This window comes from Apteryx mantelli, chromosome 1, assembly GCF_036417845.1.
Source record: "Apteryx mantelli isolate bAptMan1 chromosome 1, bAptMan1.hap1, whole genome shotgun sequence".
Classification (NCBI taxonomy): Eukaryota; Metazoa; Chordata; class Aves; order Apterygiformes; family Apterygidae; genus Apteryx; species Apteryx mantelli.
In genome coordinates this window covers 96,804,114-96,822,710 of record NC_089978.1, presented here as the reverse complement: position 1 = coordinate 96,822,710, position 18,597 = coordinate 96,804,114, and the positions used below count along the sequence as shown (strand labels likewise).

Sequence of the window (18,597 nt, the reverse complement as noted above, 5' to 3'; positions counted from 1 at the left end):
ATTATTAGGACTTTCCACAAAATAACTACCCTAAATTAACTAGGGCAAGATGATGTGCATCAATCCACAGATAAACATGAGCAGTCACTTCCCAATATTCTACTGTAAAACACACCATGTATTTTCAATTATGAAACAAAATGTTTACATTTTAAGCTTGTTTTGACCCAATCTAACACCACAAAGGCTGCCAATACCACACCTGCTCTAAAATTAAGCAAATAAACCTATCAGTTATTTCAATATAAGAGTTTACTTTCAAGTCCATTTTCAACTGGAGTTCTCGCACACTTTATTTATGAGGCAATTTTTATATAGAACTTACCTTTAGCATACTGCCTCATGCTTTCCATATAGGCAGAGAGATTTTCTGCAACCAGCGTAACTAGGGCATGATTGTGCTGGAGTTGGTTGATTAAGTCATGTCGGTAAAACACATGGGGACTTCGCTGAGTTTGACTGAAATGAAAATACAAGTGTTACAGAAAAGCAGATATGTCTTGCACCTAACTAACAGTTCAGAAACTGATTCTAAAAACTTGTGTCTTTGAAATAAGTTCCAAATTTTGATAAAAGGTTTATTATAGAAAGCATATTAAGTCTCTGACAATATTTTTCCTTCTTTTTTCCCTGACACATTAACAGTTTGTACCAGTTAAGAGCAGTTAAGCAGGATTATAGTTACAATCAGTATGAAAAGTATCAAAGCAATCTGAGGAGTTCAGTATGCTAGGAGGAGAACGTCTGCAGCAGGGTAAGAAAGGTAATGTCTGCTTGCAAACTGGATAGTAAAGATAGAGATTTGATGGTAAAATAGCTATAATCTCTATAAGCATAGTTTTCTCAATGCCCACCTGATAGTCTCTCTCCTAAATTTAGAAGATAAGTATTATGTAAAACTATGTCAGTTTTCAAAATGAAAGCTCACACTCTTAAAACTATAATGAAACATACTAGCAAAGAACGCAAGACAATTTTTCTGACACTTGGAAAGTCTGAACAACTTTGCATTCTTTGTTTTTCTAATGGTATAGCTACCAAAAAGAGTTGGCACAAACACAAAAGAGCATAGTTACAAGGAATATATACTCCAAGAAGAAACAGGACTAGAGTTCAAGAGAAGGAATACCACCCCAAATAAGTAATCAGGTGATAATTAAGTATATTATCAAGATCTGAAAAAATGTTTTCTTAAAGAGACATTAGTCATACTCATTTTACAAAGTAAGCTGCAAGAGGAAACACAGGGCTCAAGTCCCACATCCCATGAACACTATCAAATTCCAAAACTTGGGACTAATCACCTCTGTGGTATAGCCTCAAAAAGCCTCAATCAAGACACTCAACCTTGGCTGTACAGATAACGTAAATCTGGGTTTCTCTTCCAAACCAAGAGGGAGAAAAAGAATTACTCATTGTATTGCCACTCAGCTGATCCCAAAGCCTGTCCCGAAGAAATACAAGTGTGATTTCAGAACTACTCTCCTTTCCTTTAATGCTCAGAAGATAGGCTCTAGAATTAGCTGAATAGACTGCTGGTGGGAACTCTCATCCTTCCTGGGATACAGGGTCTCAGCATCAGATGATCTAGAGCACTCAGTAGTATTGTCACACCTTTTGAGAACAGTAGGGAAGGCAAGGAATCCCAGATCCAGCATCAGCTGACAATGATCTTGCATCAGATAACTGCATTACTACAGATGCAATGACAACAGAGCAATTGATTTATTGGGCTAGAGCTCACTGTCACTCTGGGCTTAAAAGACAGAGAAGTCATTAACACCCATCCCAAACATCCAATAATTTTGTTATTTGCAAGCAACAGTATTTGGCCTGCTAAACAGAGAGGTCTTCAGAAAATTCAATTTTAGAATAAGCAGAGGTTTCTAAAACAGCTCAAAAGATGTGCTTAAAACAAATTGTGCTTAAAAAAAAGCAGACATTTGTAGGAGAGAAAACCAAATGGACAAGAATATGAAGGCAGAAAGCATACAGGGCTTCATATTACACAGAGACAATCTCCTCTGTTTTCACTTTCAGAAACTTTCCAGCTACACATCATTCCATCTCCATCAACCCTCCTTGCTGAAGATAATCCAGTAGCAAAACAGAATATTGGATTTCTCTATTTTAGTGGCTGAGATTTTACCTTTAGACAAAAAGATGCATTTACAAGGGATAATATTAAATGAGGACTTTGACAATGCATATGATGATACAACTAAAGGAACAGGCATAAGTAGGAATGGGTATTTTACTGAATTAAGCTATTTGCATGTAGATTATATAGTCATAATAGCATGCATTTGTATTTATATGCACATATGTATGCACATACATATAAAAGTTTTTATTTTATGGGAAAACTAATACAATCATATTAAGTATAGCAAAAGCAAAGCTGGATCAGCTGAAGACTTTCTTCTGAGGTAGATATTTTTCACTTTTTCCCCTCAACCACATGCACTAACAGTAAATTTGGACACATGGATGCATCTTGGTTAGCAACTACTTCAGAAAGTTGAAGAATTGTAAGAACTAGAGTTATGAGCTATATTGTTGCACAGCATTTGTGAGCAACATGCACAAAGCAGTTATTCTAATGATCTGCTAGGATGGATTCAAAGGCAAGATGATTGTCTCCATGCACAGAAAAAAGCTGATCTGACAACAACCAGACTTTTTAGTATGCTTTCTAGAACTAAAGCAAGCTCCACGCACAACTATTGAATTCCTCCTCAAGCATCTAAGGCTGGGCTCATTGGCGATGCTGCCACTGTGACACACTGCTTTATCAATAACAGAGAAGCACGTATGAAAAAGGGAAGTTAACAGCAGAACTGTCATCTTTTCATTGTGCTTCTGTTAAATGGATATCAAAGATCTACATATAAGAACATGAAAAACTATCATTTTGAGATGGGTGCCAAAGTGTTTTGGAAATACTAAAGAAAATTTAGTGACTAGAATGCATATCTGATAGGAAAATATTCTCCAAGTAACAAAGGCAAAATTCCCCAAATTTTGAACTTAATTTTTTTTTTTTAAGTTGAGCTTATCACACATATAACTTGCCCAATGTAATACTGCATATGCAACTTAGCTTTTTAAGTTGAGACTTCTTCTATTAGACCAATACGCTATCAACCTTTAGAAGCAGACATTAAAGAATCAAATAACAGGGACAGAACCCAGCAAATTCTACTTTTTAGGCTAAAAACTGACTTGAAACTAAATTCATTGTTGTCTTAAAGCAGTCACAAATCCCTGAACTCACAACAGAAGGTCCTCTCAGTGTTCAGTTGATTCTCCTCAGTAATTAATTTAGGAGACCAACCTTCTTATACTGCTAAAGTAGATACAGGTCAAACTCAAGTGCTTGAAACTGGTCTAGATGAGGCTCTATCTCAGCCACCCAACACAGAGAAAATTAAGATCATTAGTTTCCTGTACACTAACATTAGTATGTAAAGTTGGCTATCCTGATATTAATAGGTATCCTTGAACATATCCAAGCATTACTTTTTTTACATTGTTGCAATTCTGGTTAAGCTAAGCTTCCCAAAACATGTAGCTTTTCTTTGTGGTCAGGGAATTAAATGTTGCCAAAATAACTTTATAAGCAATTTGTAATTTTATTCAACTGCAGGATTAGCTACAATAATTAAATCCTCCTCCTGAAAAGAATCTCTACAGTACAAATGGTATAAGGTAATTTATATGTATTTTTGCTATAAATCAGTAGCCTTAGTCTTTCCAAAATGACCTTTAATTGCCAACGAACTGAAACACCCAAAAGAGTATATAGTTTATGCTATTAATATTGCACAGACAAAGCTCAGTGAAATGTTTAAGTCAACTGTTACAAACATCTGTTTATGTTTTCAACCCAAATTCTAGAAGAATCAATGCTAGAGACTAAAATTTTAAGTCAAAAAAGGTATGCTGATAGTAATAAGTACTAAATATATGCATTACTATTTCCAAACTACATCAACATTAAAGAGTTATCAGAAACCAGAATAATCAGAGGACTGGGAGTCACTGATTACCTCAAAATGATCTTTTCTCTCACTAGGGACTTCCAGTCACCTGGGCAGTATCAATGACTGACTAAAAAAATTCTCTCAACAATATCTTGCCAATAAAGGCTTCTCCTTTATCAGCAGAATACAGACTGGAAGAGGTCTTTATAGATCATTTGATTAAAACCTTTAAGCCTCAAAACCTCAAAGCTTGCTTTTCTGCCATATTTGTTTTTAAACTCTACATAAAAATTTGAGGTATTGTCACACACAAACACAGGCTTGCCAGAAATTGAAGAGATGGCCTGATAAAAAGGGGAGATATTCAAACTGTCCAACTGTACATACACCTGCAATACAAGGAACTTGAACTTCTACAATCAAAAGAGAAATTTAGGTTTCTCCCAAGACTAATTCAGAGCAGAAACCTAACCGGTGCCTTGAATGAGCCCCGCTCCAATAATTGCTTAAAGCAAAGCTTCTTCATTAAGGCACCAACTAAAAAGCATCCAACTTGTTCAAATACCACGAACAACCAGATAGCTACGTTCCCTCAGACCTTACTGCACATAGAGTGTCAAGGACTCCAAGAAACAGAAAAGAAACTTGTTATCTGCTAAGGAGCAGGTATTTTTGTGACCCTCTTGGAAAACCCCTAAACAATATTTATGAAAAATTGTAAAGGATTAAAATGTCATGAAAACTGAAAAACTTATTGCAATCTAAATGAATAAAGAAACATCCAAAAGCCAGGAATGCAGCAGTACCACAGCTCCTTAAAATGTTATCAGTAAAGAGAGAACTGCATGTAAACTGAAGGCTTATCCTTCAACTTTCCCTGCCCTTGGCCCTTCTTGTTAGTACATTAATAGCAACATTGATTTGAACAGTCTACCTGCTTACAAGAATTAAAACAAAGTAATTATGATACAGTGATATGCAACCAACATCTTTCTGGAGTTTGTAAAGACTTCTATATGGATATAAAAGAAAATGTTCAGAGCACAGAACCTCTGACATTTCTGTAATGAAAACACACTTAAAGTAATGAAACCAAGCTTTTAGATTTTTGGCCTTTTTCCTAGAGTATTTTCCACAATAGAAAAATGTCACCTTTGATTTCAAGTATCTGAACTACATGACCTGTATAAACTTATGATCAAAGAACAGGTACATGCATGTGCATACACACACACAATATATTTTATTTATACGATGTAAGGTAACTCCATTGTTAGGCAGGGAAGTCCACGCATAACAGAAAAAAATGAATCCAGATTTTCTGTGAATCAGACAACTACCCTTCTAAAAATGAATACCAGCACGTTTGAGAAAACAGCTAATGCTCTCTTACTAAACACAGTATGTGCGAGAATTTTTTTTAAAGTATTAAAACAAACCCAAGAGCATGTTTAAACACAGATAATGATTTTAACTAAATTCTCCCTGCCCCTCATAACAAAAATTGCCTCATTCCAACCCATTCAACTGTAACAGACAAAATCCCATTTGCATTCCATTCTTACCTCAAGTTTTGTGGTGCTTCACCAAACAAACTACAAATTTCTCTAATTTGTTTCAGTGCAGGAATGACCCATTTGTCATTTGTGCGAAGCTCTTCTATAAAACGATCTATCCACTGGATCTTTTGTGTGTCTCGGTCCTTAAAGAGCAAGTGTTCACAATCAAGCACATTGCAGAAACCCATACATTCCCTTATTTTATTTGTTTCCAAGACAGAATAGAATGTACGAAGCCACATAAATATCAGATTGTATCAACTGAATTCTGAAGTGTACATTCACAAGAAGAATATCTGAGTGGCACTAGGTGTTAACAGAAGCCAGCACAATACAAGTTCTCTTCCTTTAGGCACTCAAGTATTCAGGACATGCTAAAACAAAAACTACAGCTAGACAGGGCCATCAGTAACTAATTTCTCCTCTTTCAGTTATTTCTACTCATTATTCAGAGTAAATTGCTATAAAATAACAAGAAACAATTAAGAAAAAATAAAACCTGCCAGTGGCTGTCAGGCATGGATGATGGATGAATACGGAACCATGAGGAATTAGTATTATGGCAAAATTAGGAGACGTTAGAAGAGAATAGTATAAAAATATCATCATAGAGAAAAATTTAATTGTGTTCAAAGCACAAAAAACAGGGTAGTTTCAGTACCCTTCTCTAGGTCTTTTCTAATATTATTGACGACATGTAAAGGACTTGAAAACAAACAAAAATGAGGACAGCCATTAGCTGCCTTTCTATTTAAGCAACTGTTTTCTAAACTGAAGAAAAGACAAAAGGAGCAAAAAACACTTGCCCTTTCTTCCTACTTATTTTGGTAGCTTTAATTCCAATATGATCATCACAATAATATGTCACCGATTGCTTTACTAGTGACAATAAGACAGGCAAATTAATATATTTAGCCCTCTCCAGTTAAAGCCCTAATTCTGCTACCTATAACACATCCCATAACACTTTAAGAATACCTGGACATTGGTAGAAGGATACTAGTCTCATGAACAGCAAAATTTCTGTTAAATTACCAAACTCCTTAAATTTTACATGAGGAGTAGAAGGAAACTTTCAGTGACTGATTTCACAACAGACCCACATACCAGATTACTCACCTGTGAACAGCTGTAATCTAAGATTTTAATATGGGCACTAAGAGCCTGGTCCATGATATCCACCGGAACATCATCACTATGAGCCAAGTTCCACAAAAGGTTCAGCACTTTGTGTGCCATCACACCATCTTTGTCATCCTCTGCAAGACGACGGATTAACTCAAGTAGTTTCTCACGCTGTTTCTTGCTTGCATTTGTCCAGCTTGCCTATTGAGAGATTTTATTCAATATGAAAACAACTCATTTTTTAATTTAGTTCCAAACATTATAACCTGCACTGTTATAAATGATGTGACAACATAAAGTTTTTTTTCCAATGTAAATAAATAGCACATTATATCAATACAGCAGTCAAACACAACTGAATAGCTCTTCTAGTGTTTACTGCTGACATGTATTCAACTTCGAGACTTGAAAAAAAATTCTTAAAAATCTTTGACAAGCATATCTGTGATGTTTATTTAAAGTTAACACGACTGTTGACAAGCTCAACAGTAGTCAAAATAGAGTGGACTCAGCTGTTTCTCGTAATTACTTTCTAAAAACTCTTTTGCTTATAATTAAGATTCCTAAATTACTTATAATCGCTAGTGAGTAAAATTTTAATATCACTGCTGCCTCTGCATCTGACCAAAACAAATGTTCTCTTCATCAAGTTAACCTTTTTCTGAAAAAGTTACAAATATAACATTACTTCACATCTATCTTTCAGCGTAAGACACAAGTGATAATGTTTTTTGCATGGAATCTCTAAGTATTATTTGAATATCTAAATTTCTAAACATTAGGCCTATATTTACTGAACTAGGAGAGACTCATTAATTTATGCACAAATTATATGCAAGCCAAAATGTGACTATAAGGCACTTATCTAAAACCAGAAAATCAAGTCTACAAAGCTGGCTTGCGTTTTCTAGTGCAGTAGACTGCCCTCCGAAAGTGAAATACGAAAACAGGCCAGATTAACATTATCTTTCAGAAGCAAATCATTTAGTGCACTGATTTCAACCAAATCACATGTTTAAAAACATGACATTTTCTTCTTCCTGAGACTGTTTCATTCTATGTTTATGTTAACTAGGGCAAAATTACTACATGATATAGAGGAAACTGGGGGAGGGAGGGAGGAAGTCCTTGATCTCCCTCTTCTATATATACACACAAGAGTAGCAACGCCTGGTAAACTAAACGAAAGCTACTTTAATACTGGGAGAAAAATACCGAAAATAAGCCATCAACACTTAATTTGGAACACAATGTAGAAAGGAATTTAAGATAAATAACTGGTTTCATTTGAAAAGTTCAATATTCAAATTAATCAAGTGACATTCAGCAATCTCACAGGCCTCAATGAAAGTGCATTTTCTGAAAAGCAGTTAAACCAGAAAACAAAATTGTCAATGAAGTTAGCATAACTACCTTTGCTTTAGACAGGAACTAAACTGAAAATCTCAAAATGGATACTCAGTGAAGTATAGCTGAATCTAGGGGTTTTTTTTAATATTAAAAGTTAGACTGTTGCTATACACAGAAAGAAATCTTTAACCCGAGTAAACTGCCTGTATCTAACATAAATGGAAAGTAAATGTTGAAAGAGTGTCACAATTCTGTATCCATTCAGAAAACATGTTGTGAATATATTCAAAACATGCAAAGTTACCTTAAAACAATCAAACAGGTGATCAAGCTGTTCAGGAGAGAAATCCCAGGCTAACTTTGCAAGGAGATCATGTACATTTTTAACAATGGCTTCATGTTTTCCTGCCTGTCAAGAAAACAAACAAATAAAGAAAAAAACCCACACATCTGTAGCAATCCATACCAAGAAAAGTGGTATGACATTCAGTGCCATTTTCATAAGACAACTGTCTGTGGTGGCCAGCAAGAACTGCCACACTGCTCTCAGCATCAACTAGCTGCGAAGTCACAATATTTAAGTTTACCATATATATGTAAGTATTTAAGTGTGTGCATGTGTGTACATAGACACACAAATATAAAAACTGCAATGTTACAATATTTAAAACAACATACTGAGGCAGTAGAAGATAAAGTCTAACAGGTTGTTTTAACCTACATATCAATAATTTCAACTTAATGTAAGGTGGTTTTTTTTTTTAAGAAAAAACTCAAAATCCATTTCTTCAATGAATGTCATTCTATTTCAAGGTGTAAACCGATTTTTAGTATCTCCAGTATTTTAATTTGGAGTATTTTCTTTGTGCTAGTGGACTCATGCACAACTAAAGCATTCTATTACCAAAAAACAAAACAAAACGGACTTCAAAATGCTGTCTGCTAGTAAGTCTAACAGCAGCTTATAAACTGACAAACAGTCTAACAATCAAACAACCTACAGTAAGATGTTTGGTTATTATACTAGATAACGGTTTAAATGAGGTTCTGGAGTACCTTACAATTTTGACATTTAAGGATGAAGACAAATAAGAAAACCAGCCAACTGAATTTTAACCCTGGGTGAGGAGAAAATATCTTTCCTGCACTCCCAGGCTGGAAAATATATCTCATAGTTCATCTCTACACTCATCAAAAACAATAATTTTGGACTAAGTGAATCAACAGCTGATTTACTGTAAGAAAATTTCTGTAAGTGAAGACTAAAACAATGCAAAACAAACACCTAAAAACAAACTCTGATGTAATTAATCTCATACAGTATAAAAAACAGATGCGTCAGTTCTGAAATGCTTTCTTCTAAAAGCTAGCATCAGTTGTTCACTTGAAAACAACGAAAAAGAAACCAACACCTTTTTTTGTATGCTGCACAGTGAAATTCTTTCTAATGTGTCCTATATTTATTTATTTAAAGCAGCAACATTCATTTTCATGTTATGGGTCAGACTGTAAAAGAGGCAATAACTACACCAGTTGTATCACTCAACTTCACAAAACATGTTGCTATTTTTTTGTCTTTTCAGACATTTTCCTGCAAAGAAAGAATGAGCGCACACAGGGCAGAAAGAGCACCTGCAGCATAACAGAACTGAAACAAGGGGAAACATGCACAGAGCCGCTGGGGGTGCAAGCAGAGTAAGAATAAGGAATATACAAACATCCCAAGACAAGATCAGTAACAGAAGTGAGGGGAAGCACGGGAGGAGGAGGTAAGGAATCTGGTGTGTGAACTGTGAGCTTGCTGTATGGAAGCAGGGAAGTATGTGTCATGTTCTAGCTAAATGCTCTAGAACATAAGTAATGAGGCCCCAACACTAATCTCTGCAATTTCGCTTCTTCTCCATCCAGATGTTTCCCTGCAAATCAACAGGCTGCAATTTAATACTTGTCTTTAGAGATTTTGAGCATTAATCCTTGCACCAAAAATACTTTTATTTTGTGAGTGTTGTGTTTGTAAGACTGTAAAATGCTTCAATAAAACTTATGTATGCTTTCTAAAGGCTAGAGCAGCATGATTTTATTACTTCTCATAAACTACTTATTTTTATTCTAGTTGCATACTGAGCTTCTCAGGGCATATCTATATCAACAAGTGTAAATTTGTGCATGCTTACCCTCTAAACCAGGCAGAAACATCATGGCTCCAGTCTGAAAGCAAAACCACATCAGTACTGCACTGAGCCAGAGCTAAAATAGCCTGCCTGTTACATAAAGCTACGCAGTAAATCAACTGCCCTCTACTGAATTCCATACTCCAGCTGCTCTTAGAAGCTGTTACTTAATAAGAACTTCTAAAAACTGCTATAGGCAGGGAATAGCAAAGTTGCCATAAATCATTTCATATTAGCAGATTTTGATACTCATCCTGTTTTGTTATGTCTTATTTTAATTCCATGGCCAAAGCCATGACTGAACATGGTCTACTGACTTCAAATTTCACATGGAAAATGCGAGACAAATGTGCAGCAAGTGCACTGTGGCAACTGTCTTATTGAAAGCATAAGAAGTGAGCAAAGTCAGTCAGGTATCTGACAGCATGGAAGGTTTATTCCTAAATTTATTTTGCAACTGTTGGGGCAGACTACCCCTGTCTTTTAACAGTGGCGCTACTTGTTCAGTTTTCTGGAACTGGAACAGTTTGGCTTAAACTAACTTACCCAGGTGCCCCCATTCTCAGGCCTACTAACTACAAACTAACTTATCAAAGTTCGTTTCGTTTTGTTTTTGCAGACTTCTTAAAAGACAAGTCTGGAAAGGTCTACACACCATAAGCTGAAAACAAACAGTATTATCACAGACCTTAACTCAAGTAAATCATGCACCATTATCACTTACTAAACACATTAAGACAACAATTCTGAGACTCAGGACCCAAAAGAACGACACTTGGTTTCAATTTTTCCTTTAGTTTTTTCTAACATTGAGCATAAGAAGCACAAGTCTTGAAACAGCTTCTATTGTATGAAATTCAGTACTTTCTATTCCAAAATTGCACTCCTCATGTAGAAGTTATTTGTGACTTAAACTTCAACACATGACATAGAACAAGATCCCTCCTGCTCAAAAGCAGATTAATAGCTTAATTCTTTACCTGCGCAGCCCAAATGTTGTCAAGATCCTGCAGAGTGAGGGCTTTTTCTTTGATGACAAAACGTAGAATCTTCTCTAATTTCTCTACATACTGAGGCTGATGAAGACTATCTCTCAACACAATCGATAAAATATTATTCTGCTGGATCCATTCCTGAACATAAAAAGAAAGTAGTTTTACCTCAAATTATTGAAGTGCTATTGATAATATTTAAGATGAAAAGAAAAATCCAATCTGTTACGGATTAATGTTTTTTTATACACAATATTCTATCTGCAAGAAGTCAGAAAGATGCAGCACAAGAGGAAGGCATTTATCTCTGACTTTCATTTCCTCTTACCAAAAAAAAAAAAAAAAAAAATCAATATTTTAAACATCCCAATATGCTCGTCATTGTAACATATTGTGGAAAACATTTTTTCAGGCATGTTAAAACCATGAACTCAAAGCATAACAATGTTCAAACAACTTCAAATATAAAGAGCCAAGGGGAAGAACAGTTAACTATTTTCTTCAAGGAGGACAATTTTCTTCTTCCAGTTCACAATCATTTTATACCAAAACCAAACCATTTAAGACACTTCTAGCTCTACTGGTATGCCTACAGTACAATCACATTAAGAGGGCATAAGCTAACACTGAAATATAAAAGAAAAAAAAAGTTAGATTTAATTTTTTTCAGTTATAGCTTTTTTTTTTTTTCCCCTAATGCTGCTACCTGAATCAAACTGTCTACAATATTTAATTAGCCGCAACTTTTTCAATGGTATGTACTGATAAAGTATATGGCATCATGTAATCTGTTTTGTTCAGACTGAAGCAAAGCAGTGTGTGCTCTGAGCATCAAAAAACTCCCAAATACACACAGTATCATACCTCCCAACACAGTGTCCGTGATTACATACCTATAACATTCAAACTAGTCTTTCATGAAATATTTAAACCTAAATGTTTTCATTTAAGATCAGCAGTCTTGTTTGAGATACCAAACTATGGGAATGTGTAAAAAGAGAGACCCATTTCCTCCTACTGCTTGAAAAGGTCAAACTTTGCAATAATTCCTTCTTGGCAGCAGTCCTTTTGCAGATTATAAACCTCACACCAGGTAGTCAGTCACAAAGCTGAGGCAGAATAGTGCAAAAAATAATTTAATAAAATTAAGTTCCATGAAGATCAGGAGAGAATTGTCTTTATAGTACACCATACTGCAACTTTATAAAAGCTCATTTTAATAGTTCCCCCACATAATCACTCAAGCATAAAGTAGTATTAAAATATACAAATATACAAATTATATATTTAAAAACCACAAAATATGATGTCCAGAACTTTCTGTACCAACAAATGTAGATCAATTTTATTTTTCTAAAAAATTCAGATGCTCAAATGTGAAAAGCAGAGTAGTCACTTAGAACTCCCATTACAGAATTTCATTTGAAGTGCAAAAAATGAATAGAACCTTATTTAAATGAACATTCAATTTTTAGGTACAGTGGCACTGAGGTTTCCAAATAATCACACCTGGGTTTTTTTCTTTTTCTTTTTTAATACTGTATCAATATCATTCTATTCAACGATCCCTTTTTTAAAGCGTATCTTTAACAGCACTGAAAATATTTCTTAACAGAAGCCTGGAAACAAATAGAACAATCCTTCTCTAAAAGACTACTTCTTTTAAAGCAACTTATTACCATGACATGTAATACCTGCTGCTTATACCACGAAGCATGAAAATTAGCAGTGTGTGCAGGATCATTAAATGTAACTAGTTCAACAATTAAAGGGATAAGAAGAAAGAAAGCCTGTTCAACGAATTTCTGTGATAAGAACTTACTGCCATTCTTTCTGCTGTAAGCCACTCTTCCTCTTCAGGATTACCATGCCGATGGGTATAATATGACACACTAGATATTACTTTGTTAACTTCATTTAGTGCATTCATTTTACCATTGAAAGAAGAAATTTGTAACAACCTGTAAGAGAAATTAAATGTAAGAAGCCTGAAAGAAAATGTAAAAAGTACCATAATACATTAGAAATAGCATCTTACCTAAGTATCATTTTTAACCTAAATATTTCTAAGTTTTTTACAGTTTCTTCTTGTCCTGGAACTCTTGAAGCTAAGTTTTTTAGAGATTTGATTATCATTGACAGAGCATCATTTTTGGCTTCGTTCTTTGCTTCCTTTTTCAGTTCATCATCTGTTAAATTTTCTAAAAATTGTGGAACCATTTCTATAATTGGAAGGAAATATTTCTTCACTGTATGTAGCGTTAGAAATTCGTAACATTGTCCAAATGGCCTAAAAAGAAAGAGTGGATCAGTGCCACAGTGAATAATTTTTTATTTTTCTTAAGATAGTAAGGAGCAATTCATTCAAGAAACTTTACAAATACATGAAATACTGAAGGTAAACACAAATAATGAAAAGATAGCTCTGCTTTGGGTGGTGGTGAGAAGAAGAGAAGTGCCTCAGGAAAAGACTTCCAGTTCTGCGTTAATATCATATTTTACCTAACATAGCCCAACTTTTCCAAATACGTGAATCGTTTTAAAAAAACAAACAAAAAGACTTACTTGATGAGAGCTGCAATTATTTGAACATTCAATGCTGATCCACTCATGAAGCGATCATGCAAGATCTGAAACCCATTTAATGTGCCAAACTTGTTGATAAGATCTACTAGCCAACCCTGCAATATAATAAACAGTCATTTTCTGTTTTTTACAAATGACCTAGAAATACTTTTAAGTAATTGTTAGTAACAAAACTTTTTTTTTTTTAAGACTTTACACAGCAAAGTTGTAGAAGATAATAGAATTGACAGGCAACTTGTCTTTATAGACCAAATATTCAGTTTTAAGAAAACAGCTAGAAATAGGTAATACCAGCTTTTCCATTATCACATCATTGGACAGATTCTGTATACATTAATTATTCAAGGAAATTTATCAAATACATAAGAATAAAAATGCCTGTACTTCAGATCGAGGTTGCACTGCTAAGTTACTACAGAAAGCATGATGATTCTGATATTCCTTTCTGATCCTGGAAGTGATAATGCTGCATATAAAAGCAGTAACACAGCAAATAACATTCTTATAAACAAGGCTAGCAATGTAATGAAGTCCAAGTCTTTATCTTCAATTCTCACATATCAAGAGCTAGCAGCTCCACAAAACAAACACACACACACACACACACACACACACAACCAACAACTACAACCACCCCAAATTCAAGAGCTAAGTGAATTAGACTGATGCCATTGGGAACACAATTCTGAAAAATCCAGATCCAAGAATCCAAACAGAATCAACAAATCAAAAATAAGTAAATAAATAAATAATCAATCAATACTGGCATTCTATGTCCCATCAAGAATGTTTCTTCCATCATTGGGAACTATGAAAAGAAGGAAGAAAAGTACTGCTTTTACCAGGTAACACCCTCCTTAGAAGTATGTCACCTAGAAAATCATGTTGAGTAAGAAGATGTAAATCTATCAACTGGCAAACATAAGTGGGCCAATTAACACAGTAGGAACGGCATTCCAAGTGGAGTTGTGCCAGCTTACCACAGTTGAACACATGACAGTGAGAGTTTGATTGTGGACCAAAGACTGAGAAGAGTTAGACAGAATGGGAAAGGCAGATTAAATCATAATCAGGTAAGAGTCAAAAGCAGCAAAACTTCAGTGATACACAGAATCAACTATTCTTTTTTTCCCCCTCTAAAAACACCTTTATAAGGTTACTGAGTAATTAGATAACTCTGAATAAAATCGAAAATACGTATTAAAAAATACATATCTGAAAAAGCTGGCATACCTTTGGTGATCGTGGGTCAGGAGGACGGGCATAAAGCTCATCTTCAGCGAGCTGGACTCCTGCAGGAACTGTTTCAGAGGGACGTGTACCATTGTATAGATGGAATTTGCAGTGAGGATTTAAGGCCATGGCAAGAAGTTCAAGAAGGGGAAACCAATCTTGGGACAGCTTGGCCACACAAAGTTCCACTAGGCGATGAGTGTTGTTAATAATACATCTCTATTAATGGAAGAAAAACAAACAAACACACACACAACAATAAGACACGTGACTGAATTCTAACATGAACTATAGAAACTGTACCATTTGTACCTGGCAAGCAAAGTTGCATAAAAGTTTTGCAATACTTTTCATCTGTACTTCCTCTCAATAAAGGCTTTAAACTTTTATCTGTTTTCAGCTCAAAATTAAATTTGTTTAGGGAAAAAAAATTTTTCATTGAGATACTCATGAATCACCACCGAACTACTAGATTTTTCCTATTTTCATATATTTCTCTCAGATTTTAATTTGCTTATCTTTACAGTTTCAAGTTTGGCCTATGACTAGCTGCCCAACAGATAATTTTCATATTCAAGCAGCTGCTACATATATTCAAAAGTTAACCAAGTTGCTAAAAGCTTTTACTAAACAAAATAAAATAAAATAATCAAAAGCAAGCCTTCATGTCCTAGCATTCACATAAATATAAGCAGGTCTCTAGACATCTAGCTGGACAGCCATCAGCCCACTTAACAAGAGCTGCACTACTGAACATACAAAATTTCAGTTCTTCCCCATATTCTGGTGTTTTATTTCCTTCCAAAAACACCAGAGGCCATAAGATGAAAAAATGATCATAGAAGGATGAAACTCCACTCCCTCACCCCCGCTGCAAGAGCCACGTATATGGGAGCTCTCCTCCCAGTTCTCTGTTGAGATGATTTTCTAATATGACACTCGACCTCTGCAGTCTCCATCCTCATTTAAGTTACTCTGCTTTTCATAAATACAACTTAAAAACTCACATGAATCTCAAACTTCCAGCCGCTCACTGCCTCATCCGTAAGGATTTTTGTGAAAGATATTGTTAACCCATCTCGAAAAAATCGCTGGCACGCTTCACTTTTAACATCAAGGCCTATTTTAAAATAGAAAAGGGGAAAAAAAATTATATATGCAATGTAATTAGCTGTTACATGAACTTTTAAACACTAAAAGTAGTGATTTGGACTTCAACCCTTTGGTGTTCAAAGTTTCAGAATTATTTTAAAAAGCAAACCTTGGACCAAGACAAACTTACGTAAGTTTGTAAGTAAAAACATCTGAGGTTTTTTTCCATGCTTTTAACACTCAAAGTTAGACTAGCAAGAATAACTGTAAGAACAATCTTTAACTTCTGCTCTTTAGATATACACGCACTCATGTTCTCTCTTACATGGTTACTACCAATAAAACTCAGTGAGCAAGGAGGAGAAAGCGAGATCTGATCAGTCTCCCAGACACAATTAACCTGCAAGAATAAATAAGCATCCTTTCACCTGTCACTGCAACTTGAACTACTCCTGTAGTTTTGCTGACAGGACACAACATACCTAGACCCCAAGACTGCCATAAACCTCTGTAATCCATGTGCATGAGAGATATGCATGCTCTGGTGTTCACAGCTGACCATATATCAAGTTTTAAACTTAAAAGGAGAGTTCTCCAAACTCTTTTAGTAATTTTTAAACTTTGGGGTTATTTATAATCCCAGTATTACAAGAAAGCTGCATTTCCCCTTCAAAAGTTCACTTAAAAATCTTAATAGTACTAAAAGTTGAAAGAAAAATGTTTAACATACATGAGTACACACTGCAGACAACGAAAGCCATCAGGCACATTATAGCAACAAAATTGTAACCTGCAGTTTCTCTACAGAGCAAGTTCAACTGGAGGGTCTTAGCATTCATGAAACAAGAGTGTTCAGACTCATAGAAAATATTGCCAGAAAAACCTATATACCCAATAATGAGACCTTCTGACAGTAAGATCTACAGGTTTGGGAAGGACTGACCCGAGTTATCAAGTTAGTCCCTCATAGTCACAAGCAACCATACCATGGTTCCTTTCAAAAGGGTTTCACACAACTATTCAAGTTATTACAGACCACAAAGCTTCCCAAAAGCTTCTAACATGTCTTATGAGCCTGTAGCCTTATGGTGGGTGCAGCTCTCAAGCAGCTCAAGTAAATCAAGAGCCTTTGAAGAGCCACTGCCACCTCCCTTCTTGAGCACTACTCTAGAGTTCCCTCTTATCACTGCAAGAGGTATATGATATATATTATGTAGCCAAATAACAAAATATCATATTTTCATACATAGCTCAGTCTGGGTTAGTTAGGCATCCCTATACTATATAGCAAGTGTTAAGACCAATATTAAAAGGCCACAAACCACAACAACAACATGACACAAGAAGAGAGCAGGAGAGACCGACACCGCCTAAAACTTAGGTATTTGCAGTTAAAAAAAAAAAAAAAAAAAAAAACTTTGTTAGATTAATTCCTCAAGGATGTAAAGATCACAACGTCACCCTGTACAAAGGGGAGGGCACAGAGGGCATCCAGACTGTTCACCAACCTAGGGGAAATGTTCTGTTTTTGAATCTAAATGTAACAGTGAACTTAAGTCTTGAATACAAATGAGTTACTAAGCAGTCATTCAAGTGGTTTTATTTTAATGCTCCTTAGAGTACCACTACACTACCCTGAAATTTCTCTCAAACTTTCAAATAATTCCGGCACAATCTATTCGCACAATGGTGGGCCAGCTTCAGCCAGCAAGACACTTCAAACAAATTTCAGGAAAACCTAAAACAGAGTATGTTGCAAAATACATCGTCCTTTCCGTACTTCATTGGATTTTGAAAGAGAGGGATGATGGGAAAATTTTAGAAGATACTGGGTAACTGCATAGCCAGGAGTAACACATGTAAGCACGTGCTTCATTTCAGACTACTTTTCTTCTACCTTCTCCCATAATGCTCCATACTGCTGAAGCAACAGCAGAAATTCACAGAAGGAACCAAGGCTAGTGGTCTGCAAGGACAGGAATATCATGAAAAGCAAGGTACAGGAGTCCTAAAAGACAGCAGGATGAGAGAGGAGGCAGCAACAAGCCAAAGAAAAGTACAAAGAGGAACAGCAACTACACTTCACCTAGCATTTGCTGCTTAAATCAGATTCAGTATCACTAATTCTTTAGGTAGGACCACAAGCATCTATTTTTATCTTATTGTCCAAATTAGGAAGGCAGAGAAAGGATAAGGCAGAAAAAAGAAAGAAGTTAGTGCATACTGCTCTGAGGTCAGTATTTAGAGACAGGCTGGGGAAATGGATTGTGCGGTGAGAAAAAAGTGGATATGGAATGAAAAGGTCATAGGCAACATTCAGTATATGGGAGTTGTAATGAGGGGGTTGGAGGATGAATAAAGGGGCCATTTGACTTCTGAATCCACACCTAAGAACAGTCAAGTCTCCAGATAAGTTGCACAGCAATAACAGATTGTGAATTAACCCTGCCACAAGAGCAGAAACACTCTGGGTACACAAAACCTGTAAGTCCAGATGCAACCG

At 35.5% G+C, this 18,597-nt stretch overlaps 1 protein-coding gene across 2 annotated transcripts in view; it reads right to left on the bottom strand.

The window, feature by feature from the left end:
- USP9X (ubiquitin specific peptidase 9 X-linked) overlaps positions 1-18,597 on the bottom strand; it is a 110,557-nt gene that overhangs the window by 59,379 nt on the left and 32,581 nt on the right. For both annotated transcript variants that reach the window (XM_067297797.1, XM_067297801.1), the window contains exons 5-14: positions 16,010-16,122; positions 15,003-15,221; positions 13,749-13,864; positions 13,222-13,473; positions 13,006-13,144; positions 11,172-11,324; positions 8,325-8,429; positions 6,665-6,871; positions 5,552-5,688; positions 326-459 (exon numbers count right to left, since the gene is read on the bottom strand). In XM_067297797.1, coding sequence (XP_067153898.1) covers positions 326-459; positions 5,552-5,688; positions 6,665-6,871; positions 8,325-8,429; positions 11,172-11,324; positions 13,006-13,144; positions 13,222-13,473; positions 13,749-13,864; positions 15,003-15,221; positions 16,010-16,122 — 1,575 coding nt within the window. The remainder of the gene's footprint in view (positions 1-325; positions 460-5,551; positions 5,689-6,664; positions 6,872-8,324; positions 8,430-11,171; positions 11,325-13,005; positions 13,145-13,221; positions 13,474-13,748; positions 13,865-15,002; positions 15,222-16,009; positions 16,123-18,597) is intronic.